Source organism: Aulostomus chinensis, chromosome 14 (genome assembly GCF_037954235.1).
Source record: "Aulostomus chinensis isolate RoL2024-O1b breed Wild chromosome 14, RoL_Achi_v1.0, whole genome shotgun sequence".
NCBI classification, from domain to species: Eukaryota; Metazoa; Chordata; class Actinopteri; order Syngnathiformes; family Aulostomidae; genus Aulostomus; species Aulostomus chinensis.
The window spans coordinates 11366239-11393739 of NC_141333.1; the positions used below are offsets into that span (position 1 = coordinate 11366239).

General features: G+C 39.7%; 2 protein-coding genes across 2 annotated transcripts in view; one reads left to right on the forward strand and one right to left on the reverse strand.

The window, feature by feature from the left end:
* psmd1 (proteasome 26S subunit, non-ATPase 1) overlaps positions 1–27501 on the reverse strand; it is a 33123-nt gene that overhangs the window by 5118 nt on the left and 504 nt on the right. Inside the window, exons 2-20 of the mRNA XM_086223283.1 lie at positions 26789–26832; positions 26288–26361; positions 25818–25987; positions 25491–25699; positions 25050–25193; positions 24498–24724; positions 23740–23800; positions 23500–23628; positions 23322–23410; positions 23157–23235; positions 22867–23040; positions 22660–22771; positions 21314–21510; positions 20832–20927; positions 20151–20215; positions 9162–9276; positions 5459–5575; positions 4504–4606; positions 983–1152 (exon numbers count right to left, since the gene is read on the reverse strand). Coding sequence (XP_086079409.1) covers positions 983–1152; positions 4504–4606; positions 5459–5575; positions 9162–9276; positions 20151–20215; positions 20832–20927; positions 21314–21510; positions 22660–22771; positions 22867–23040; positions 23157–23235; positions 23322–23410; positions 23500–23628; positions 23740–23800; positions 24498–24724; positions 25050–25193; positions 25491–25699; positions 25818–25987; positions 26288–26361; positions 26789–26832 — 2375 coding nt within the window. The remainder of the gene's footprint in view (positions 1–982; positions 1153–4503; positions 4607–5458; positions 5576–9161; positions 9277–20150; positions 20216–20831; positions 20928–21313; positions 21511–22659; positions 22772–22866; positions 23041–23156; positions 23236–23321; positions 23411–23499; positions 23629–23739; positions 23801–24497; positions 24725–25049; positions 25194–25490; positions 25700–25817; positions 25988–26287; positions 26362–26788; positions 26833–27501) is intronic.
* htr2b (5-hydroxytryptamine (serotonin) receptor 2B, G protein-coupled) lies at positions 13109–19529 on the forward strand. Its single transcript, XM_086223284.1, has 4 exons — positions 13109–13586; positions 14087–14679; positions 17340–17540; positions 17977–19529. The coding sequence occupies exons 2-4, from the start codon at positions 14421–14423 to the stop codon at positions 18933–18935; spliced, it is 1419 nt and encodes a 472-aa protein (XP_086079410.1). The 5' UTR covers positions 13109–13586; positions 14087–14420; the 3' UTR covers positions 18936–19529.

Genomic DNA, 27501 nt, shown 5'->3' on the forward strand with positions numbered 1-27501 from the left:
AAAGGTTAGCCGAAAGACTTCCAAAGCTAAAAAATGGCTTCAATTTACCTTAACTGATGTCACTAGCCATTACAGTTGTAACAAGGTAGGCAAGCCAAGGGCCAGTAATTTTATCTTAAAATCTATGACTAATATTCAAATAATCACGATTAATACTACAGTTCTTTTCTTGTGTATTTTTTCTAGTTATTTTGCACTGAGTCACATCTAGGCTCAACAGAAGATGCCTCGTCCAGGACATCTCCTTGCTTGGGACGTGCGTGGAGGAAGTCTGTCCACTGAGGAGTGACAGTGCCCCTCACCAGGGCCCCTGCTGTTTCACAGGAGGTCCACCCTTTGCACCATCCCCTGCGATTTATTTTGAGCTTGACAGCAATTAGATTCTCAAGTAATTTGTAAAACCTGCAATGTACAATGGGCTAAAATGTGTCTGTATCCAAAGAGTCAGGTGCTGGTGAATCAAGGAACACGAGGGGACAATACCCATCTGATGGTTCTTTAAGACCCCCTAATATGTCAGTGATCCCTTGGAATCCGTGAGCGAGTGGCAGGGGGCCAGAACGGGGCTAAAGTCGAGAGGTCCTTGTCATGGATAGGCTGCTGCTGACAGTTGTTACCAAGGCAAAAAAACAAACAAACAAAAAAACAAAACTACTGTAATTATATAAAGCGTCAAACTTGCCTCCTAAATTTAGCTGCTGGGTTTTCGCTCCTCAGGATATCTTTAGAGTATAATATTCTAATCATTAAACAATAACAATGCCTTTTCAAAAGTTTAGCACATACGCAGTGTCTGCCATGAACTTGCTCCTTTCCCAAGTGTCACAGCTTCCAAGCTTGAGGAAACATTTACAGTGATTAGTTCATAGTTGAGTCACCTTTTTTCAAGATGTTCCGAGGATGTCACAATGACTTTTTGATAATCTTTTATTCTCGTGTTGGATACAGATCACATACAGTCTTAATTCATCTCCTTAAGTACCTTGAGGTCCTTGTTGAGGCCGATGATTGCCGTGGGTGTGAAGGCCAAAGACAGGAAGTGGGAGAGGGGGAACCAGAACCAGAACTGGGTGAAGACGAGCAGGCCAACCACTGATGGCATGTGAGTGTGACCGGTTCTGGACTGCAGAGAGATGGTCACGTTACGCCCACCTAAACCGCAGAGAGGTAAGAGGGGATTGAGGTATTATCAAACTGAGAAAGATTTTGACTTTGGCATGGACACACTGATGGGGAGAGCTAGTAATTGCACAGGTCTTTTGGCATGTTTTGATGTACTTTGTATACCATCAGAATGTAACTATGTTTTTCGTAACTGCAAATAACTTTTACTGTGACATTTATCATGACTGATCGTGAACCAAACCCCTTTTAAATTTGGCACAGGAGATGCAAGATAAGGGAGGTTAACTCTGGTATGGTGCAGGACGGTCCCCACCCAGACGTCTGGCTTCAACCTGTCGGATGTCTTGGTCCCAGGACAGCACTTAGATAAGAGGAACATGCTGGCAACCAGTTCAACCATGGAATGCATTGTCTACAATATCCTGGATGGAATTTAAAAATTAGACTTTGTTTATTAGTTATGAGCCACACAGGAGATGAAATAATTGCTCTACATCCCAAGAGGTGTGTCGCTATCCCAAAATTAACAGAGGGGTTTTTCAGTAAGTTAGCTGCAGTAGTTCAAGGTTGTGAGTCCAGTTTCAGATTACCTTGGATTTATCGCATTATCATTAGGGGTTTGATCCCCACTGCTCCTGCAAAGTTTTCTATGAAATAGGGTCTTGGGTAAATTTACGTGAGTTACTGGTGCATCTTGAAGACCTCCACCACCCTCTGACCACCCTCCACTTTTCTATGACAAACAATAGGAGGAACCTAAAAAACTGCAGGGAGGAAGAGATTTGTAGAAGGTAGCCAGGAGGGATCTGTCATTTTTACAGGGATAACAAGAAGAAAAATATTTCCTCAAAAGAGTCTCTAGGGAGTAACCCTTTCAACATGAAATGAAATCATCCCAGACAACTCCCAGGTAACGTCTCCTCTTGTCTTGCCTTATAACTGATCTTTTCTGAGGTTACAGCTAATTTATTACTGAGACCTCTGGAGGAGTGCTGAAAACTATTGCAGATGTACTGACTCAAGGCAGGCCAGAATTAGTCTTGAATTCAACTTACTGTGCCATAGATGGGTGCTTAAGGGACACTTAAAATGTTGGAAGAAGTTAAGTGCACTTGACTAGTGAGTTAACAGCCAAATTGCAGTTTGGCGGGTCAATTTTCATTCTGAGGAATTGGTGACAAGAGGCAAAGGAGTAGCAGCGATGCCTCAGAGGTGTGCCTGTCAGTTTGAAAAGACTATGAACTGATACTGTAAGACAAAAAGTGGTATGATTCACTGCACACTGAACACACAAACGGTACCTAATGAATGGATTAGATTAATTGTTGCAAGGCAGTCTGTAAACAGGGTTTACACATGGTGAGGTGAGATGGAGGAAGAGAGGGACCAAGAAACAGAGACTGACATTTCCTAGGTAATGAGCACCAGTGATCATGAAACTGAGCACTAATCGCCTCCGCCTGTCAAATTAAATACAATTACCCATGCACCTCAAAAATGCATAAACCCCATGAAGAAGCAGAATAACTAAAACAATCTCATCCTACGAGCTTAAGCACGTCTGACATTCAAACAGGAGTGGTGTGTTTCCTGCCTGGATGTATTTAAACTGTATGCTCACCACTGGAACTGTCTTAAAAACACGTGTAAGCTCTCAAAGCTGGAGCTTTGTGAGGAGGGGAGGAGGGAGGGAGAGGCATTTACATTCTGAAATAACACTGAGAGCGTTTGTCTGAACGGTCTCACGCACAGTCGTCAGTTAGTTTTAGAGTTTATTTGCGTTAATAAGCCCGATATTATGTATGATTTAAGTTCTGTGTGTCATCAAGATGGCTAATGTGTTAAAAAAAAACAAACATGACAATTTGAGTTGAACAAGAGAGAAGTTTGTGACTCATGAACTATGTTTTTGTGTCACAAACGCTAAAAAAACCCAAAAAACACATTAAGCAGTGTTTAGCCTGTAAGCACCCAGCAGGGACGCTGCAGAAACACGACCACCACTGCTGCTGCTCTTCCTGCAAAAGAGGAGGTGAAGGCTCCTTCTCATCTCTTTATAAGCGTTTTGTTATTTCTGAATTTTGGAAGTTTCACATCCAGGTCAATTCACACATCAGTGAGTAAAGCATATAAACGAGAAAACACAGAGTCACGTTATGTTGCCATTATTGTGACAACATGAACAGTGTAGATGTCAACAGTGACGCCAGCATCGCTCCTTAAAATCTACATCTTGTGACTCAATGAATATGTTTTGTGTAATATCAGGGTCTGCAATGAGGACAGCGAAAGCATGCACATGACCATGAGTATGAAGAGAGCAGGAATGCTGCAGTGCAGAGTTGTTAAGTTTGTTTCAGTAAATAAATACACCTCAAGTCTCAAGTTGACACTGTTCACACCGTAGACGGCTACAACACTGGTCCAGGCCGTTACTATGAGCATGGACCACTTGCTGTCAGTATCGACAGACAACTGACAGATTCCTGGATGGGGAAATAAACATTATATTAGGCATAAGAGCCACTCTACCTCACTGCTACTACTCCATCCCAGGGGAAGCTCGGTACAGAACACTCTTCCCCGACAGTGCCGGTGAAAATCTTGACTTGTCTTATTTTTGAAAGTTGCAATACCTGAAATTGCACTCAGACAGCAGTGTGTAAACATAGCTGGTTTCCTTCTGCCTTAGCACACAGGCTTTTATGTTAGTGCTGGGAAATTGCTTTCTGCTCCGGCTTGCATTGAGGGTTCGTGTATACACGTGAATATGGGTGTGTTCTATGTGTGTAGAGAGGATCTCTCGCATGCACACGCGCGCACACACACACACACACACACACACACACACACACACACACACACACACACACACACACACACACACACACACACACACACACACACACACACACACACACACACACACACACACACACACACACACACACACACACACCTTGTGTCCACAAACACCCGCGCAGGCACATAAACAGTAATCACCAGGGGGACACCAACAGGCCATATGGCTGAGACTGCCAGGCACTAATGCACCTGAGTATGATCTGTTCCAGAGACATGGTGCACGGGTGGTCAGCCGTTAGATGGTTACTTTGTGTCTGCTTGAGTGTAAAAGAACTCAAAGAAACACACACAAACCCACATAACAGCGAGAGCTAGTTTTACAGTGCAATTACAAAAATTGGGTCTTTCTCACATTCCCCTGGGAGGCTGGAAGAAGGGAGCCATTTCAATCTCTTACTCACACACAAAGTTAAACGATTGATGGGATCGAAAAGGTGTCACTCCAGTTCAGAGGACAAACGTCAAACCACCAGTGTGTATTAAAAGGGTAAATTACACAGTTTTTGCACCGACCTGCGTCAAGGATTCCTTGGGCCAGGATTGCCCCGAATTTGGCCATAACATCATCATGCTTGTCGTTGATAACCTTTGCATAAAGCTGTCTGAACTGGTTCACCTAAAATTTCAAGGAAAGTGAAAGATATTACTAAAACACAACATTGACAACAACACACTGATTGTGATCTATTTAGGTATTCATTCTTTAATGTTACTGAAAATCACTTGTGTTAAAATACAGATAGTTTGGGTGTATTTTATTTCTTTTAGGACAAGTCTTGAATGTGGCAGTCACAGGTGTATCTTAGTATAATTTGCATCGTGGTCATTCCATGATTTATAATATAAAACTAATATTGCTGCAAGCATGTCGGTGGTGTAGAATGGCGATGAAAGATGCATGACTTCTAGCTAGTTGCAAGTTTAACGCCCAGAATCAAGAGGCCTGCTGTCTCCAAGTCTGAAACCGTTCTGGAAATCAGAAAGACTGGAGCTTTAAAATAAACAATCATGGATGTAATTCCTCCGAACGCTGAACTGTTTGAAAAAGAACTGCCTCTTGCACAATTCTGCATACCACCTTAAGCTTTCAAGACTGTTGCTGTGCAGATGAGGAGGCTCTGAAAATGTGTCTGGCATTTATTAACTGTCCATGACAAAATATGAGGTGCTTCGAGGGAGAGTGTGTGCAGTTCGGACTAGTCACTCTCTACTCTTCCATGACACACATTTCTTTCCCTCTGGTCTCAGTGGAATAAGACTTCATTTTATATGTCACAGAGGCCGTGTTCAGACTTGGCTTCAACTGGTCCTGTCCACTTGTGATTGGACCATTCAAGACGCATATTAATGAGAGGTCTGGACAGGGCCTTAGGGATGTTGTCATTAAACAGATAAATGACAACGTTACCAAATCTTTTTAGGACAGACTCAGACAAAGTAGAGCAGACCATAAACACTTCGCACATACCTTAGGGCAGGTGACTTCAGTTTGCTGGATCATGATGAGGGCAGAGGCTATGAGGGCACCCTGTCTCACATAATTTACTGGGTCATTGGTCATGGGCTCCAGCAGGTTGATGGCCTCCTACAGAAAGAGAGTCAATGTGAGGAAGTTGGTAAATGTAAAATAAAAGATTTTAACAGTAGTTTACAAGGTAATAACCCTTGTGGGCATGGATGGGAACTGATACCATTTTTATGATTCTGCTTCCATTTTTGATTCTGCTAAACGATTTGGTTCTTTATTGATTCTCTTATCGATTCTCATTTGGAAAAGAGAACAAACAGGTCGATTACCATAAACCTTGTTTAGTTTAGAATTAACATGACCTTACAAACCCAATAGTGAGGTGACACTCACATGGTAGGCAGTGTTAGTTGGTTAGTTACCTGCAGTATTAACAGCAGAGGACGTGCTGATGTTGCCACTGCTGCTGGGTTGAGATTCACTCCGGAGCGGATCAAAAACGCAACACTCATTCAAAGTTATCGCATGCTGTGTGTGCAAATGCTTCTGCATATCCTCCCTTTGATGAAATATCCACAGCAATATTAACATGGCAGATTATTTGGGTGGACTTATTTAGAAGAAACAACATTAAAGTAATTTATGTGTCTGAATCAAAGCCCCCTATTGCCAGCATATGTGTATACATTTCCGAGCAGAATGTATACGTGTTTCATCTCCAGTGTTGTAACTCCATCTTAGGGTAAACACTGAGGAGGCAACCATGAATAAAACGTATAGATTGATATGAAGTGTACATTTGGAAGTTAATTTAAGTTAAAAGTTAATAGTTCTTTAGTGGTTATTGTTTGGGTAACATGTTATTTTAAAATAAAAAGCATATATACACATTTTATTTTTGGCCACATGCAGCAGCAATCATGAGTGCAACAGGAGGATGAGTGTACTCTGGAAAAAATGATTACTAATAGAGGAAACCAGACCATACAATTTAATGGAATTAGTGTCATCCATATCTGGTTGCCAAGGACAACTGAGTAATAATTACAACAAAGACCGCCTTCTTCAGTTTCCTCCTCCAATGATGACTGAGTGAAGTAAAGGAGGACCACCTCCCATTCTTTCTGCTATTTCAGCACCAATGGCTGTAATTGAAAGCTCACAGGGAGGCGACAGCTCCACTAAGAAGAGAAACAAACTGGGATGATGGCAGTGGAGGTAAAATAAACCATGTTTCATCAATACTCTGAGACAGTCCTGTACACACATCAACCACATCCTGTCCCTGATAGAGGAGAGGGGGTGGGGTGTTTAAATGGAGGGTATTTACTGTCGGGCTCAATTAGCAGGGCAGGTTGACGCATCATGTGGTTGCTTAAGAATCTCTTTATCGATGTACAGAGCTGACAGTGCTACAGGCTTGTTTCTCAGCTTAGTTTTATTTCAGCAGTAATTAAATATGGCTGGAGAATTGAGTGGAAAGACAAAGCAATCTGTATATAATACCTTGTGCTCAAGGAGGTGTGTTGTGGTGAAACTTAAGGAGTTTTGTGAATCATCTTGCTGTTACACTTTAAAAAACACATCTCCACCAAGATCAACTGTATATTATAAAGAGGTTACGAAATACAGAAAGGGGTCCAGAGTTTGGTTATTCATTCATTTATTTTAACAGCAGTTTAGGTAAACCAGTCAGAAAAACGGTGGATAAATTACACATGAATGTGCTTCTTCTAAGTAGATGACTCACTTCTCTTGCCTCAACTTTAGAACTCTCAGCCGGAGTCTAAAAACCTCAAAGTCTTGTTCTGCACAAATCAGGCAACAGAGCTGCTGATCAGCTCACGAGTACACTTTGGCCTGACCTGGTCCAAAAAACATAGAAGATGTCTTGTTTAATCTGAAGGATCATTCCTGGGAAGCTTTATGAGAAGGATTGTTATTCGCTCTAATAAAGCCAACTAAAATGTGATCCTTCCTTTGCTGTAGTCCACTGTGTTTTGCTACTTCTAGTGTTGCTCTCCTGGACAACAGCCTACAGCGAGAGCATATCTCTGCACTCTCATTTTCACTACTAAATAGTAGATTGTTATATATGTAAATGGGCACAATGGCTGTGAGACAGTGATGTTCTAGTTGGGAAAATACAGAGTTTTGCTTAACTCATACTCTCTCCAGCTGGCAGTGTTCAGGGTAGTATTGTTAAATACGTTCATCCCAGAGTTTCATTTACATCCAGGAAGTTTCAGAAATAGATATAGATTCTCCACTTTACCACTGCTGGGAGAGTTGAACTATTGGTACTCTAGTGCATCACAATCAAATGGCTACACTGTTATTTCAAATACATCAATGAATATCAAGTCCAGATTGCAATGGTCAGAAACAGATAGCCGTACCCAATATCACCAACTGATGAACTCAGGATATTCTTGGGCAAGGCTCTGAGTAATGAGCCATGAGACTAAACAGCCTGGGAAGGCTGTTTGGAAACTCGAAGTAACCCCTATTACTGCAGTCTTTACACTTTAATGACTCACCCTTATCAATGTGTGCCATTTCAGACCATTTTATCATTAAATTCTTCCAGAATTTAGGACCAGTCGTTCTGACTCCAGTCAAAGTAACTGTGAAAGGTAAAGTAGCTGCTTAGTAAATGCTTTGATCATGGGTGGAGCACAAAGAACCTTAATTCATACAAAACTAACTCGATTCCACTTTGCTTTGAGGCAGGTGAAGTACAAAAGCAGGTGTGTTTCTACATCTACATCTGACAAGGAAAAGTGTGATCGTCTTTGCTCAGCTTCTTCTGCAAGGGAGACAAAGTACAGCAGACTCACTAATGGTGTCAAGATTCTGCTCAATATGATGAGAAGATTTTCAAATTTTATACTGCTTGTACAATTTTTTTTCCCCTGAACTACTACAACAAGTCTTTGTGTGACATGATGTCCGCTCCTCCATTCAAATAAAATGAGTGACCCTGTGCCCTCTTCTATTCGTTTCCTAAAAGAGATTGAAAAAAATTTGATGGCCTTCTGCAGAAGGAGAGGCAAAAGAAAATTGTCTTTTCGCCACCAAAAAGCAGTGGCAAACCACATACCACTTGCACCTTTGTCACATGGGATGAGAAGCAATTACCTGTTAAATTTTGTTTTTTGTTTGTAAGAGAAACCATCTGAAGCACATGTAATCCTGGAGAGTCATATCAGTGGTGCACAATTTCTGCCACGGGGCAAGAAAAGCACACTGGATAAATGAGGACAGTAGGGCCAATGCTGCACTTGTGGCTGAAAATAGTGCTAACTAAGCAAGCTTTGCAAAGAATATTGACTCTCACTATTGAGCATTGATTCAAAAAGTGTGCCAAGACACTTCATTAAATAAAAATTCATTATTTACATTGCAGATCTTGGACTACTAGCAATACAAGCTAAGCTTCATTTACATCAACTGAGGTGAGAAACAGAGCTTTATCTGACAAATCTCTTTATAGCTTCTCCCCTGCTTTAATATTCTATATCAAAGTGAAGCTGTTGGGAATTAAATGTGTAAATCTTTTTCATATTAATATATATATATATACACACACACACATTATCACTTTAGAAAGCAAAAGTTACGTTTTTGCCATCTCAGTAACTCCACACAGATAGAGGTATTGTGTGATAGCTGCTTATTAGACAACGGAGGAGGAGCTCACCTTGTTGCCTGTCCCGGCACAGCAGATGCCCAGAGCCATAGCAGCCCCACAGCGCACATGAGGGTTGTAGCTCTCAGATAAAAGGGACACCACACTCGGACACTGTTCAGGGGTCCTCAAAGACAAAGTACAAAATACAAGTGAGCTGAGATAAGAGGATGCATCACAATCAACAGTGATTTATTTGAGCGCAAGTGTGTTACTTGCAACATCATTTAAAACATCCTAACCGTGACCGGAATGCCTGTTCAGCCTTCTTTTCATTCGGGATTTGTTTGACAATAACGACCAAAGGGTAAAGTATTTGTGGTGCCAATGTCATCAATTACAAACTAGAGGAGAATTCAACCCAGTGGTGGGGTATATTCGCTATGCATATTGGTCAAATTGTCAGAGATAACAGTGGGGGGTGTCAGTCAATGAAGACTGATGTCAGAGAAAGAGAGAGAGAAAAAAAGTGAGTGCATAAACGGAGGACATTCATTGATGTCTCACCAAGCCATTATGAATGTTCTCACACTGCTGCTGTTGTGAGGTATAGAGAAACGAGGACAGAAATCATGAAGACAAACCACTGAAGCCAAATATTTGACTCTGGGTATATTTTCAAGAGGCCTCTGTGAGATGCCCCCCCAGGTATAAACTATGTTTTGGCCACCAAAGAGAACATTAAGGGACCTTGCTGAATAAAATGCTTAAAGAACAAACTAGAAGTACATATTATTTGATTGAAGGAATAATGGAAATCTACTGACAGGTGGTGCAGAATATGTCAGAAGTCTGTTGTAGAAAAAAATTAATTTCACAATAATAAAAAAGGAATTATTGTGTCAAAGGCAGACAAGCAAAGAAACAGGTACTTATTAGGCTCTCCAAGTAGGCCTAATGGGACCTTTATGTGAGGCCTTAAATAAGGAAACTCTTTGTTGTTTGCGCCCCACACACTAATCAGTGCCTGACATGCCAGATACTGGCGCTGCCTGGGTGATGACGACGAGCCCTGTTGCATAAGGTGCAGGTCATCAGGTAATGATAATGCAGAGCGCTCATGTGGTGGTACTCTGATTTCAACAGAGTGATCTACAAGATTAAATAGTCCATTCAGAGTCAAAGCACTACATCTGAGCAACAGCTAGAAACCTATCTGCATGGGCTGTCTCAGTCCCGGAAAGATATTTCATTTGAGACCCAAGGAGGTATGGCATTGACGTAATCTGTTTACAACAAGAATGTTATCAGACGTTTATTTATTTTTTGTGTGTGTGTGTGTGTGTGTGTGTGAAAGGTGGTCTTGATAACGCAGCCACTGCCTGGGCCGGGTAGGTAGGCGAACTGATTGCTGAGATTACTAAGTGCCTTTGAAATTCTCAGACAGGGCTGTTAATGTGTGGCTTCACATGAACACTGGGAGTGCATCAGGTACGTTGTAACTTCAAGTTATTAAAACCAATATCCATATAGAGTCTTGTTGAACAAATCAAGAAGAAATCAGTATCAAATCAGCAGCACAGAATGTCTCTGCTTTGTTTTGCTACGACCTCAATAAAATGTCATTTTGTCAACTGCTCCAGACACACAACACTGCACTGCAAATGACTTGGCTGCTTTTGTTTCATTCGTAGAAGTAAAAGCTCACTGACTTTATAGAGGCAAATATCACTTGGCTCTACTGGGTCATTACATTTTCAAACATATGCTTTAGTTGCTGTATTTGCCAGGTGAATTCACACCTTAACAGGAGCAAAAACAAAAAAACAACAAAGTGTACACACAATGTTTACATGAAAGCTTCATCAAGGACAAGTGCTTTCAAACGCTAGGAGAGAGTCAAAAATAAATACTAGAAGGTAAGAAGGATGATGATCTCTCAGCTGCATGACAATGTAATGAAGGTGGCCAAAATGCCACAGTAGCCCCCTCTTCAACACCATTAATAGAACAGCTCAACTAATAAAAAAAAAAAAAAAAAAAAAAATATATATATATATATATATATATAGAAACAGAAGAAAGGAGAAACAGAAGATGCGAAGATTTGCATTAACCCTCCATCTAATGTAACTCAATATAATGGCTGCAATCAAGCCCTGATATTTACATCTAAAGAAGTACAAGCATCCCTCGGTTGTGTGTTTAGAATGTTCTCGATCTATAATCTCTGCGGGATTGTGTGACAGCTCAAACACAAGTGAGGATTTAACAAGATCACAAATGACAATCGCTGGAGATTTAGATTGCCATTCAAATTCACCTGCAGGGATGAAGTACTCTATTCTGGTCTGTCAGTGGATGCCTGATAATCCCTTTTTGGATCAGGACCACATTGTTAATTCCTTTAAGCCAAACTGGTGATATTGAGCTATATAAATAAAACTGGCTTAACTGATAACTAAAACTGAGACCTAATTTAGGTGGCAATCAATTGAGGACTACAGTTACCTGAGCTACACAAGAAGCTTGAGAAAACTTTTGTTGTTTCTAAATTTTGGACAAACGAAAAGTCTGGCTAAATTATGATTATAAAACTTGCACAGTAAGAGTAAATCAATATCCAGAATGTGTCTTCCCTCAAAAACGCTGTGAAACAAGGATGTCTGTAATTCGAGCCAAACTTAAATATCCTCTCAAATATGTGGTGTGCAAAAAAAAAACAAAAAAAAAACCTTCAAAGACGAGTTAGTTTTAATACACTGAGAGTCTAATGTGACAGATTCAGTTTTGTTTTTCTTTTTAAACTTAAATCCTTTAATTATGCTTTGGGACAATAAATCACTCAACATTCATGCTGTTAAGTGTTTCATGCATGTACTGTAGGTATGTTTCTGGCTATTAATGAACACATTTGTCATGAATAACCAGATTATTGTGACTAGTGACACAAAGGTTACAGAGTTAAAGCCCTTACATGGAATGCAGAAATCTGATGTCCCAGACACCCGAGTTCATGTGATTTGCCTTCGTAAACTTTATATTTGCTCCCAGATAGAATAGTGATTTGTTTGACTTATAGTTAATCTGACAGGTCAGGGTTAAAACAAATGTTATTGGGGTAGTGACTTAAGAGGCAGATTGGCTTGGCATGTTCCCACCTGTTACAGCCAAATACATTTTGAAGGTACCTGGACAACGTTGTATTAATCAAGTCAAGAAGCTGTGGTCTTTATAGGTGACACATGTATGTACAACTTATTCTTAAATCAAATTGGAAAAAAAAGCATGTGTTGAAAAGGGTGCTTAAAAGAATTAGCACAAAAACATTGAGAGAGCACCACTTCAATCAAGGCAAATATAGATCAGCGCAGTATATGGCTGATGAATCTGTGCATTCCCATAATATATTTAACCTAATATTCTGAAACACAAGATAGAGTAATATGTGAGAATTGGCACTATGTAAATAGAAACATTTCCGCTCAAACATATGGTGCATAGACAGCCCTTGTGTGGCGTGCACACAGGCTTGCTGGCTACATTTCTCACATTTTGGGCAGAGGAGGAGAATCACTCATCACCTGCTTACTGTAAACTCCAGGGAACATTTACTCCGACGCCTTTTAATGTCTTGCACCTGCTTTTAAATGCTAAGCCAATGAATGGGCAATTTCTGAGAAATATTTTCACCATTTTTTTTCAAGAAAATGTTTAATTCCTAACCAATCATCCAAAAGAAAACAGGACTGTATTAAAATTACTTTCTTATCCTTAAAATGTGAGAAGACAGAAAATGGAATGAAAAAAAAGCGCGTATTTTTCAAGCACCTTACCACACAGAATACATGTCCTCATAGACTACTTTTACCTCCCCACCACTGCTAACGTCGAGTGGTGAGAGAACAGAAAGTGACAAATCTAAACAGTGGGACGGTTGTGTTGAAGGAAATTACCTCCCAGAACCACTGGCAAGTTGCCAGCAGCACCAAGACATTCATCTGTTTTGCAGAGTCTGACTCATGGGCAAGGAGGAGGGGAGGGAGGAGAGATGAGAGAGCGAACAAGACAGGGTAGAGTGCAAGCCATTTTAGAGGCTGTGAACTAAAGTCAGAGAGTGGGAATTGGAGGCGAGCAGAGGAACCACAACATCTGAAAGTTCTAAATCGCCGTAGGTGATGCAAAGCAAGACTGGGGGTTCCTCCAACATTTGGAGGCAAAAGACCCACATCATGGACTTGGACAGATTTAGGTATTGCCTTTGAGGGAGGGCATTCTCTGCCATGTTCTTGTTAAGGAGCTCAGAAGGATGGGAATATAAAGATGAGATAGGGGCTGTTGAAAAGTACCATACGGTGGGCAAAGATTGAAGCAAATTGTGCAATAAGCTGCACTGTTCTTCCAGCAAAAACTATTGCTTTACTGTTTGGGAAAGTTAAAAAGTGGCTTGGAAAAATACTTAACCAGCTGAGCAATTTTCAAATACCTTCAAGGCAGGTAAGAGACATTTTCAAAATCATACCATTTTAACTTCATTGTTTCCCCTATTGATTGAGTTTTATTTTACCTTATTCCATTTGAATGGGTTTGTATATTTTACATTTTGTACATTTATGGAGGGCACAGAATCAAATGTGCATCTTTGATCACCTATTAATCGAAAGCAAAATCTCCATTTCATGGGTTGAAATGTTTTTTTTTTATTTTAAATAATTAAATACCTCGATACATGTTAATCTACTAAGTTTATCTTTTCATTGAGCCATGTTGCATTTGGTAACAGTTTAGTTCTAAGAAACTGAAAAAGTAATTAAGCTGCAATGCCTAGTGGTTTTCAACCTTGGTTACACACAAAATCTTCCATGATGTAGAAACAACAATTATCAACATGCAGGAAATATGCTCTTCATCTGTAACCATATATGTCTGTCATTACTACGCCATGATTTAGCAAAATAATGCAAAGGCAATGTCTTGCTGCTCATTTGTTCTTTCAGGGGCCAAAGCAGCTGACAAGAGTATTAACAGCCTGGGAAAATGAGGAGTGTCTCCCCGTGGAATTAATAACCGTGCACGGATTATTGCCGACACTGGAGTTCGTAGAATTGGAGCCATCTTCCCTGCCTTTTATTTTACATCCAAGCAGTGGATTCGTTACCAATTGTCAACTATTCCTTTTGGTTTACATACTGCGTAATGGTATGTAGCATCCAGTGAAAAGACTTTCTGTCTTCGCCTGTGGGACCCAGTGATCATGCAGACCAAGTCTGCAAAACCAGAGAGATCAGAGCCAAGACCCACAACAAGGCTTGCTGTCACCTCTGCAGCACCATGTCCCAGCCAGTTGCGGCTCCACTTGAGGCTAACAGCTCACGGTCAGAAGCATCAGGGGCTCCGCTGAAATGGGCTGCTCTGCTCATTGTCATGGTCATCATACCCACTATTGGAGGCAACATCTTGGTCATCCTTGCTGTGTCACTGGAGAGAAAGCTGCAGAATGCAACCAACTATTTCCTGATGTCACTTGCAGTGGCTGATCTACTGGTGGGACTCCTGGTGATGCCCATCGCTCTCATCACTGTTCTCTTCAGTAAGTTAAGCGTGGGGCCCCTGAGTTCAGAGACTTAAAAAAAACAACAACAACTCTTTGCAATAAATTTTCAACTAAACCAAGAAACATGTTGTGTGCTCCAAGACCCCGTAATTCCTTGACACCATTCTGAGTGAATTTTATCCAAAATTATATTTACTTTCTATCCAGACAGTTTTTAAGTGTTTCTAACCTCTACGGGCTGACAATGTTTAAACATGCGTGAGTCAAAGATGACCATGTATTGTTAAACTGTAAGGACATTGACAGTTATACTCACTACACACACACACACAAAAAAAAAGGTCCTCAAATTTGATCAGAAAGTGTATTCAGCCCGTATAGCATTGACCAATAGAGAAATGAAGAGCGTGTCAGCATACTAACGGTAGCTGAGCAGGCTAAAATAGTTTATGAGCAACACAAGATACAATCACAACCACCAAAATTATTCAAATAATATAGTACAACAAATAGTGGAAATTAGAGATGCTGTTTACTCTGACAACATTGTGATAAAGTTTCGCAACGTGTCAGTAATATGCAAATAAATACAGTTCCATGCGAGTATTTCTTTAATGTTACTATGTAATTCAAAGCTGTGGTCAAGCCTTAATCCTCTACTAATTCATATAAAACAGATTATAATTAAGTTTTAAACATGAACGTGTGCACACACCATCAGCAGTCTTGGACCTCATAGAAATAAGGTTTTACACAACAATGTGATCAACAGATGTTAAACTAAATGGGTGAAAGAGCAGCTAAAACATTACACTTTGGAAAGTATGAAAGAAAAACAGCGAATTGATGTATTTTAAAACCCCACATTTCTTAAATATTGGCTTTTTTAGTTAACCTCTCTCAATGCATGAAACTAACTGATCTTTAGTTTAGGAACCAATGCTTTAAAATGTAAGCGCACATGTCCACATGGTATTAGATGAACAAAGAAGAGAAAATTGTAGAACTTCATATTTTTAGAATACATTTTTAACAGGACTGGTGGAGTTGGAGTTCCATGGAGTCCAACATATTAAAATATGATAGAAGTGTTTTGAGTTGAACAATCAAAATTTAATCTTATAAATAGACTCTTCACTTGCCAAATATCTTTTAGAGCCAGGCATCTATAATTACACCCTTGTAAGGGATTTGAAGCTCAGAGCACCAAGGTGGGATGGGTGAGGTAATGGGAACATAAACATAGACATTCAGTATTTCAGTGATGGGCCAGTATGAAACTTAAGCGGGGCTATTAACTGAATGGATAGTAAAACTTCAAGAGAGTGGGTTATTTCCTCTGACTGAACACAAAACAGGTTCGGCTGGCAATATCACCATCAATACAAATCAGTACTCTACGGGAGGCAAAGACTTCTAAAACCCAAGACAAATACTTCCACATAAGGATGTTAAACAAATGGGTTTTGTTAAAGGTTGAATCTTCACACACGGGTATGCACATGTTAAGAAAATGCTTTGATCTAAACTTGAAAAGGAAGAATGCATGTATCTAGATGGTTCTCACACCTGTAGCAACCTCCAGACACATCTGCTGGGAAGATGTACTCAAGGCCTCCCATAGCCAACATTCACTTTTGTAAAATTTAAGCTCTGTGAGCCGATGGTCAGTTATGCCTGGAAATAAGTAACTGGAGATAGCATAACGTAATGATGCAAAAAAAGTGATAAAACCAAAGCAATAGGAACAAAAACTATTTAAAGAAAGTCCTCTCAGAGGAACAGTCTATGGAACGGCATTTAGTGGAACAAGACACTTATCAAAGCAAACTAAGACACAGTTCGATGGTGTTTTTCTTTCCTCACAAAACCTTGGCTGTTAAATTTTCAACCACAAAAACATCATAAGGCTTAGAAAACAATTATGGACAGAAATGCATTTTTGGCAGCATTATCCCTTCAACTTAAGGGACAATATAAACTCCATTAGGCACAATTACCATGCAATTTCTTTTTAAACGTTACTGAAACTACAGATTACTGACGAATGCACCGGGACTGACTCATTCAATGTTTCTTGGCACAGATGAAAACTGTATAAAACATGTAATGTGTGCCATTCTAAATTTTCTTAGATCTGCAAGCTACACTATTTTTTTGGCTTGTGCCAAAATATTCAGTATCCGTCAATGAACGAGGGGTCTGCATGATACTCAACCAAAAACATACAATTTAATTTGCCCAAATGTGAGGCACTACAAAAGAAAAATACGGGAAAAAATTTCCAACAGTCTTTTTTTATTGTTAATCGATGTTGGAAGTAAACCCTCACTTGCCAATTTTATCCCTGGAACTGAAAATAAACACTACTGTTAAGCATAGTCTCTCGCACATCTACAGCACCATAAACAGTCAGCGAACCCTCCTTTTTCCAGTAAAGTCATTCCTTGCATAGATAAACAAACATCAATCTTTTGGATGAGTGCTCCTTCAAAATCCCTGCCATTGTAATACATCTTCCATAACTGGTCGTGAAAGACAAAGGTCTTTTCAACATGAAAATGTAACCGAATGCGTGGTCCAAAGAAAAGGTTTAGTAGTTATATTTGCACCACAGCTTATGTTTAAAAATGTTCATACTATACGACAACTACCAACTGTCATATTGCACTCACATCTTCTCATCTTCTCTATAGATTCCGGCTGGCCTCTTCCAGACTTCCTCTGCCCGATTTGGCTGTTCCTGGATGTTCTGTTTTCTACTGCATCTATTATGCACCTATGCGCCATTTCACTGGACCGCTACATTGCCATCAAGAAGCCGATCCAGCACAGCCAGTACAAATCCAGAGCCAAAGCTATGGTCAAGATAGCACTGGTGTGGCTTATATCCATTTGTAAGCATTTTCCTTCAGATTTCTTTTCATAGAACACTAGAGAAAACTTTGATTAAATTTACAGCGGTAGGATTGACATGATGACAATCTGTCTTCACACACATTTCTTGACATGAGAACCGAGGCAGACATGATTGAAAAGCTTGACAAATCTGCCAAAATTAAAATCCCACAAACTCCACACTACAGTAAGAGAGCTCCATCCTTTCATTATGTTGCATGAAAGGCATAATTGTGTGTAAAGATTTGTATATTTTTATTTAAATTTATATATATATATATATATATATATATATATATATATATATATATATATATATATATATATATATATATATATATATATATATATATATATATATATATATATATAAATATAAATATATAAATATAATATTTACCAATACCTAACCAGTGCCTTCTCATCATTCTCCAGGTATAGCAATAGCAATTCCAATCAAGGGGCTTCAGAACTACCACCCTCACAACAACATCACCTTCAACAGTAAACATACATGTCTGTTAAAAACAGACACGTTCAAGGAATTTATCATGTTTGGCTCAATGGCAGCATTCTTCATCCCTTTGACCATAATGATGGTCATCTACCTTCTTACTGTACAGGTGTTACGCAAAAAGGTCTATTTGCTAAAGTCAAAGGTGACTCAACGCTTCAGTTACCCAACAGTCTCCACAGTTTTCCAAAAGGAACAGGCCGTGACAGCATCTCAAACTGAGCAGCTGAACATGCTGGACAGCAAGTACTCCAGGATGCAAGGAAAATCTACTGCAGCCACAGGAAACTCTCCTCCAGGTGATGAAATCCCATTTCGGAGGATGTCAACCATGGGAAAGAAGTCAATGCAGACTCTAAGCAATGAGCAGCGGGCCTCAAAGGTGCTAGGCATTGTTTTCCTTCTGTTTGTCGTTATGTGGTGCCCTTTCTTTGTTACCAATATCACATCTGTGCTATGCACCAGCTGTGATGTAAATATAATCTCCAGACTCATGGAGATCTTTGTTTGGGTGGGCTATGTGTCATCAGGTATCAACCCTTTGGTTTATACCTTATTCAACAAAACTTTCAGGCAGGCGTTCACACGTTACATGACCTGCAATTACAGGAACTGTGCAAGTCACAAGTCAGGAGGGAACCCAAGGGCATCAAATACAGAACGGACCTTTTCAAGGATTTCATTCAAATCTTCCATGGCAGAGAACTCTAAACTCTTCATGAAACGGGGAATGAAGAATGGTATTGGAACGATGAGCTACCAGAGTCCACTAATGTGCCAGCAGGCACCTGTACAATCATCTGGTAGTGTTATATTAGATACAATGCTCTTAACAGAAAATGAGAATGGTAAGCAGGAGGAAAATGTCAGTTGTGTATAGACTTATTAGGGGGAAAAAACAATTAAAAAGGGAGCAGTTGGAAGTGAATGTGACTTATCTCGTCCCGTTTTCTTCAAATTCTTGTCCAACTATCAAAACTGAAAACCAGGATTTGATTTTATTCTGGGTCAAACTGTCAAACAGTATCTTTACATAACCACCATCTCTCATTGTTATCTGATGCTAATGGTTTAATTATTTAAGTATGAAATATTGCATACATTTTAGACAGCCTGAAAATATGAGGAATGAAGACATTATGACTACAAAGAAACTCTCTAGAATGAGGCGTAGTGATTAAGATTCTTTTTTGACTAAGGCTAAAATAATGTGCTTGAATCTATTTCATATCACAAGTTGTTGTTGTTGTTGTTTTTTGCCAGGAAAGCCCCAGTTCTGCCTTTCCAATCATTTTCAGAACAAACTTGAAATGCACTGCACCTTTGTAACGATGCACATTGTATTTTCTTGACCTTTGGAAAGTGGTTTTGTTTTGTATGCGAGATGTTCATAGGTTTCAAAATAAAAGACTGTAAAGACAGAGCAGAAAAAATGAAATGGAATCTTACTTGTGTTCAATAAAAAATATTTGTGTTTCTGAACTGAAAGAATCATTCTGACCATTCACTGTCCTTTACTGCTGATGTCTTTTTGTTTTGCTCAAAACATTACCTTGTCATTTCAAGTGACTGAACACAAAGCATTAACAACAGCGACAGTGTACTTACACTTATTACTTCAAGACAATCAATAAAATATATACTCGGTATTTAAATCAGCAAAACATATTTGATGAAAGATAATGGACATCTTCAAATCTTAATCTTAAAACCGTCTTTAGAGTGAGTGGAGAGTCTTTAAGGAGGAGATTTGCAGACTTAACTTGTTTTGGTTGTAAACACAAGAGATCTAACTTATTATCATAACCAACAAATTACCAAGTAGTTCTTAATAATCTACGGGATGTTTTCTGTAGGGCTGGTGATTCCTGGAAATTCTCAATACAAGTACTGAAAACAAAACAATGCTTAGTCTTTTCTGTCCACTTAATTCATTAGCATTTAATTTTGCCTTAAGACAAAGCAGTAGGTTTTGTTTATGAGTAGGACTGAAGTAATGTAGGTGCTTATGGCCTTTAGAGGGGCTGCTGCTGGGTGTAGAGGAGCTAATTGTGTGTGCGTGTGTGTGGCTCAAGAAATATCACCCAGCCCTTACCTGAACAAGATGAAGCCAATGGACTCGACAGCAGCCCTTCTGACGTCATCATTCACGTCACTCACCTTTCAATAAGAAAAGCAGTCACATAACTGAAGTGAAGTGAAGTGAAGTGGACACAGACATTTGTCAAACCCTGCAATTAACCTTTATGGATGCACATTCTTTGAGACTAAGTGACTCAGGATTATGCTCAATCACTGTACCATCTAATAACTTTAGTGTGCATATGGTGCCATCTAAAGGACAACAAGTTGTTCACAGGTGAAAAATATTTTATTTTCAGAAGTATGAAAAAATAGCATTGAATACACATTTATACATTGTAATATGATAATTGTACATTTTTCCTTTTTAAATGTTGCAAATTTAGACTGTATTGCATTGAGGCCAACAACTGGTCAACAGTGTTTCTAAAACATGATGGCAGGAAATCATGAATTTCAAAAACAAATGCATGAAAACGTGTACTACGTTTAAATAATGCGATCAAAATGATTTCAAAGTCAAATTCCGCTTAATTTGTTGAACAGTCATAAACGAATTTGAACAATTCAGTTGAATAATGACACCAGCAACACTTGTGCATCCCTGACATCTGCAGCACTGGCAGCATTTTAAACCTTTCATCTCTACCTCAGCAAAGTAATGGGTTATGAGACACCCAGGAAAAACACTTACAGCAACATGTAGCAGGCGCCGGATGGCCTTGTTGTTCCCGGAGCCACAGTAAGCCATCCCTACAGTGTACATTCCAGAACGCCGCAGGATGGGGTCCTAAGGTAGACAATGAAGGGAAGCAGAGCTTTCTGAGGCTAACTGGATGTGCACCTAAAATCAACATTGAGTCATTTCCCACATTTACCCCTTTTACAAGATTAGTTGGCGGAGAATACAAAGGAAGAGTCTCTCTGATACACAAATACACACAACCCACAGCTGCATTAGTAGATACAAAGTTCAACACATAAAAAAGAAACTGCAAAATGTGATGGGAAATGTAACTGAGTGCAATGACCTTAAAAGACAAATCTAGATGCTCCCATCAATTCCCTGAAGTTTATCAATATTAGGAACATATCAGTTTGTAATTTTTTGGAAAACAAGACATATTTAACTTAATGATGCAAATGGTTTGCCCTCTCTGGGCATTCCAGTCTCACCTTATCTCTGCAGAGACTCTCAATGAGGGCGTCCGCCTCTTCCATGCGTCCATACATGACTAGGGCGATCCCCACTGCCAGGCCACGCAAGATCTTCTCGTGCTGCGTCTCCTGAGCATAGCCCACCATGTCCTCAATAGCCTGAGCTGACTTGGAGCCCAGCATGACCAGACCCAAGGCCAGGCCAGCAGCTTCACCTAGAAGGGGACACGACATTTTCATGACACTCATTTTGGTTTTCGAACTCTTACTTCAAAAACAAAAAGACCTTTCCCCTCGTGAAGAAAAATTACATATACTATACAACATGGCACATCATGGATATGGATATTAACGTAGTAGAAACCCCCATCCTTCTCCACATAGCAAATCTTTTCAACAATACACAATATGTGTTCATGTGTCTTATAAGCCACCTGCTACATATAAGATTCAATGCCACTATGCCGTCCTGAACACCTGTTTGTACAGCTGATTTAACTAGGGCTGTAATCTCCCAGTAGACTGGTCAATTTATTAGTCGATACGGTGAGGCTCGACCAAAATTCTGATTGGTCGATTTTTTGCCACATTAATTTCATCAGGAGGAAAGTACCAAAAGCACCCCTGTTTCACAGATAACAATCTCTTTGAACACCCCCCTTGTTTTTGCTATTTTGGACTAGCCCGAACCACTAGAGAGAGAGACTGAAGAATACTAGGCCAATGTCTGGTGGTTTGATGAATGTGTATTTAATTTTGACGGTTTTATTTAAAGTCAGTCCTCGTCCACCATGTCAAAGACATGTGCAGCGTGGCAGCATTTCATGAAAATAGATAATGGGAAAAAAGTCGAATGCAAAGTTTGCAAACAACAGTTTGCATATCACAGCTCCACGACAAACACGACGGCATATCACCTAAAAACGGTAAGCTAACTGGTCCACCTTAGGTTGCCCCGTCAGTTTTGAGTATATGAACATATCAGAATTAACATTTCAATGTTTTAGTCTAATAATTGTTTTGTTTTAATTGTAAAAATTCTTATTCTCTTGGACTTGCCCTTTTGTGTTTAAGAGTAAAGTTTTAAGTTAAATGTCTATTTGTGTCTCAGCCGCGATGCTGAGCTCCTCTGTTCGGTCTCGCTCTGTGCGCAGGACAAATGACAGTGTTGGTCAATTATTATAACGTGACAAAAACAATTGTCTAAATATTCCTCAACAGGTTTTGTGCTGATAGTTGACACAGTATATTTTTCATATATAAAATTAGTCGATTTTTAGTGGAAGTTTGAGGGCTTCAGCCGACCAAGAATTTCTTTGGTTGATTACAGCCCTAGATTCAAGAATATTCCATGGTCTACACACCAGTGACTGCATCATCCTGGTACAGATTGGACTTCAGAAGGTCATAAACATCCTGTCTTGCTGTTCCCAATGCAGCCAAACCAAGGCCGAGGGCACCACCATGACGGACAATCTGTTAGACAGGACAAGACAAGACTTGATGTTAATCTTGATTTGCATCCAAATGTAAAGTATCTGACACTGAACTGCCATTTTAAGCTAACTCACATCATTGCTGGCATTTTTGAGCTGACTGAGCAGGTAGTCAATGATGTCCCCGCCATGGTTGGCATGGATGAGTCCCAGAGCATACAGACCTCCTCCCTCTTGGTAGGCAGAGCCAGGGGAGGTGTCTTTTGGCAAGTAGGTGGCCATTAATTGAAGCGCCTCTTTTTCATGACCCTAAAATAAATGAATAAATAAATACCATGTGACGATTTAAACCCGAGGAAGCTGATCGGAAATAAAGTCAGATTATGTTTTTGTATGTATTATTTATCACAGCCTCATCAGGGTACCTTGTGGATGACACCGAGACTTGCTGTTGCTGTGAATTTTGCCCAGTTGGTCGCTCTTGCAAGCCATTCGAGGTTTTCTCTAAAAGAACAAACAAAACCTTTGGTCCAACAGCCACTTGTGGTAGGGATATAAGTAAACTTTTGTCATTCTGACGCCACAATTACCTGAGGAACTGGTCACTTGTAGTTCCTGTGTGCATGAAAGAGTTGGCTATGACTGTGGCTGTGTGGCACACTGAATTTCGGACCGCATCCTGAAAAGACAGAAATATTACGAAAAATAAAACAGCAGGTGACCATTTTAAGTGTAAATTAATCAATTGAGTGCATCCATTACTATTACCTTTGTGTTTTTAAGGATCATAAGATCGGTGTTATTATTTCGAATTAGAAACTGCAGATGCAGCTCAATGGCCATTTCTCCACTAAGGATTTTAATCATCTTGGCGTTCTGGTCTTTGGGCTCATCCTTCTAAAAAAAACCAAACAAACATATGTTGGTTTGACAGCCACGTGGTATTTGCTCCAATGGCACAGAGATGTGACCACCAACTGGTGGGATAGAATTGTTTAAAGAGCTTACAATTTCAGCTGGTTTTCCTGCAGGGGAGCTGCCAGCTTTGTCATCTGTCTCCATTGCATCGCTGTAACACACACACAAATATTCATTATTGACTGGTTTCAACACAGATAACTAAATTCATAGGTAATTAACTATTGATTCCTTTGATAAATCCAGTTGTGATTTGAAGATCTACTTTTCATTGTGCTCTACTTCTCATTGTAGTCTGGCTGACTGTGTACTCTGGGGGGGTAACTCTAAGATCATATACTTTGAGGTTCTGCAAATGAGTGATGAGCGTTGTATTTTCCTCTCTCCTCTACCTCTGAAAGGGTCAGTATGACCTAAATTTTGTCATCAGATGGTGAACATTTTAAGGTCCGAGCAACATTTGCACACCAGACCATTCAGAGTTGACTGTGCACCAAAACACCAACTGCACATGCTGGAAAACAGTAGTGACTGAATACAAACAGTCTACAGACTGGATTTCTTTCTGCAGGCTGCTGTTCAAATATTTATTATCACATTTGATCAAAACGGATCTGTAATTAGGCTTGTTTTTTTGTTGTTTTGTTCAAATTCTGTCACTATGCACTGGCTAGGGTGTGGGTGTTGAAGAAACTGGTTGAAAACATGTTTAAAACAATCTATATAGCAGCTCCTAGAAGACAAAATTTATTATGCTGTGCAAAAGGTCTACAGCTGTTCAAGTTAGCATCTATTTCAGGGTATAAAACCTGCCTCTCTCTCTTTTTTTTTTTTTAAACAGTGCCTACCTGTCTTTGTCTGGTGTGGACACAGTGCCTGTATTGGTAGAGCCAGGAACTGCTGGGATAGGTGTTCCAACAGTTCGCAGGTTCTGGATGACAGAGGAAAGAAACTGCTGACTGGCACTCTCATACAGGTCGAAGCAGATCTGGTATGCCATCAGAAGGTTGTCCTCCTTCACCAGTTTTTCCAAAATGTCACTGACTGCTTGTGGATCATCCAGAAATATCAGGCACTAGATGAGGAAAGACATGGACAGACAGCAGAGAGATGTTAGCTTCTGACATTAGAAACAATACTATTGAAGTTGAGCAGTTCACATGTTCAGGATACGGCAGTACAATAGATAATAACTTCCGTATTCTGGGAGGAAAGAGCAGTATAAATTATCCACGCAATGAAAACCAATTTAGCTGCATTTTTGTATGAAAGATGCAATACAAATAAAGTTTATTATCAAACCAACTTATAGAAAACAATGTCTCAAGAATTACTTGGATTACCCAGAGGTGTTAAGGGGATGATGCATATATGAGCTGTTTTGAAGATTTGCTGTTTACCTGACAGACATTGATGAAATCAGGCTTCTCCAAGTTCATGTAGAGTTTAACCAGCACACGCAGCACGTCGTTACGGAACTTTTTGTTCTGCATCAGGGACATGCAAACCTTCAGGCTATATGCAAGAAGGCCACTCACATCATTCTGATGAGAAAAAGGAAAAATAGCACTTTGTTTAAATACTGGAAATACATCAAATTAAACAAACACAAGCACTACTCAAAATTTAAACTCATATATGAATTGTGCTGGTTATGAACAGGGAAACTGATTTCAAGACAAATTCTAGGCCATTTGTTGACTCAAAAGCTCTCATCACACTTAGATTCTAGAGAGAGGATAATTTTATGTATAACTCATTCTTCGGCACTACAAGCAGTCAATCTAAGGAAAAGAAAACCAAATAAATCAAATCAGCTGTGAATGATTCAAACTGCTTACAGATTCCAAAATGGTCTTCTCAAACATGTCAAGGCGCCTGGTCTCCAAGGCAATGCCAATGGCCTGCTTGTACTTGTGATCATTCAGGCAACGCAGGAACATCTTGTTGACAATGCCTTCAAGGCGGGGGTCGATGCTTCTCCTCTCCTCGTCCTCTGGCAGCTCAGCATTCTCTACTCGCAACTTAGTGTAGTGATCAATGCATTTGGCTAGAAGCAGATTAAAAAAAAGAATAATTGAGGGACTTTATGACTTTAAATCATGAACAGAAGACATTCCTATTCCATAAACACACCCAAAACTGAAATACAGTGTTTAGTTTCTCACCAATGATGGTCTCCACATATTCTGAGTCATCTGTGACATTGAAGAGATCCCCAGCACCAAGAGCATAGTTCAGAGATTCCTCAAAGGCTCCAAGGTGATAGAAAACCTTAGAGGCCACCAAGGCAGCAAATTCTCTGCTCCGAAATGTCTCATCCTCATACAAGACCTCGCTGCAAGTACAGAAAACATGGATGAGAAAGACAGTAGAAGCGCTCCACAGCACAGTGAAGTATTTCACACATAAAGAACCAGAACTTTTCCCATGGTAATTGTTAGAGAGACAAACAGAGCAAAGAGAGAATAATTCATCAGGTGAACAAAGAAAACACCAAATAAATAACAATGTTGCGCCACAGCAGGTTTTCATCAACTACCGACTACGGTTACCCCAGCTAACTTCCAACACCTCAATTGTTTACCATGACATATATTAGATTGTCTATTTCCCCAACCTCATCAAAGATACTTACATTTTGTCTACAGATCCTGAGATTTCAGCCCAGAAGTCATTGACAAGGAAGTCTAGCTTCTGCAGAGCAAACTCCTGAAAGTAAAACAAGTTGCATACAAACTGACTGTGTTAAACACTTTATTGCATGGCATGCAGGTTTTGATCTCTGTGCTCCTATGTGTGGGATGATCCCCTTACTTCACATTAGGAGTTGAGTCACTCCAACAATAACATACAACTTCAAGTGGGCCAACCGTGATTTCGACCTTGTATAATTTTGTAGGAAACCTCCAAAAGCCACTCATCAATTTGTCGTACACTATATCAAGAAATGTGCTTAGGAACAACACCCAAACTCAAGGTGAAGTTGTATTTACACGTCTCTTAACATTTAAGGGCCTAAACTTTCTGTGCTCACAATTCCAATCGTTATGAATTGGCTTGTCTACAGTGGAATCTTTTTAAACAGTAATTCATAATCGACAAGTGCTTGACCAACCACTGTGTTGATAGGTCTTACCTTGAGCTGTGGCTCCTCCTCATCCAGGAGCGAAATGATTCCAGCTAAAAAGAAAAGGAAAAAGAGGCAACTCAATTTGATGGCAATTAACAACTTCAGGTATTATTGTTTAATGATAAATATTAGGTTTATCACTGAACCACTTAAAACTCAAATTGACAGGACTTTGGTATACAATATTTCACATAAATTCAATGACAAACCTAAGAGCCATTTTTTTTAATCCAAGATGAAAACTCATGATATCTAACCAAGGTAATGCATTAACAATGAAATAATATTAATAACACTACATATGAAAAACAGTAGACTGACAATTTGCTTCTTCAAACAACGTACTGGAATATATTAACACAACTCAGCCACGGCATTATCACTAATGACGAGATTCATAATAGGATGACCCTGCAATAAAGCCCCCCTTCATGCGAAACAATAGCAAGAGCTGCTCCCTCAACAGCATCACAAATGACAGTCTCCAAAGTGGCTAACTGATGAACTAACAGGTTCTCCTACAGATTTAATGACAACTGAAAACTAAAAATATCACGAAGGGGTTTGACTTTGTAAAAGAACTGCTGTAATATGTTCATCTCGAAACCTGTCCGTAGTCTTAATATATTGGCTGATCGCTGTATCATGAATAAGACCCGTATACATTCGAGAATCATGATTGGAGGGGATTTTAAAGTTTTTGTTAATATAGAACAGAA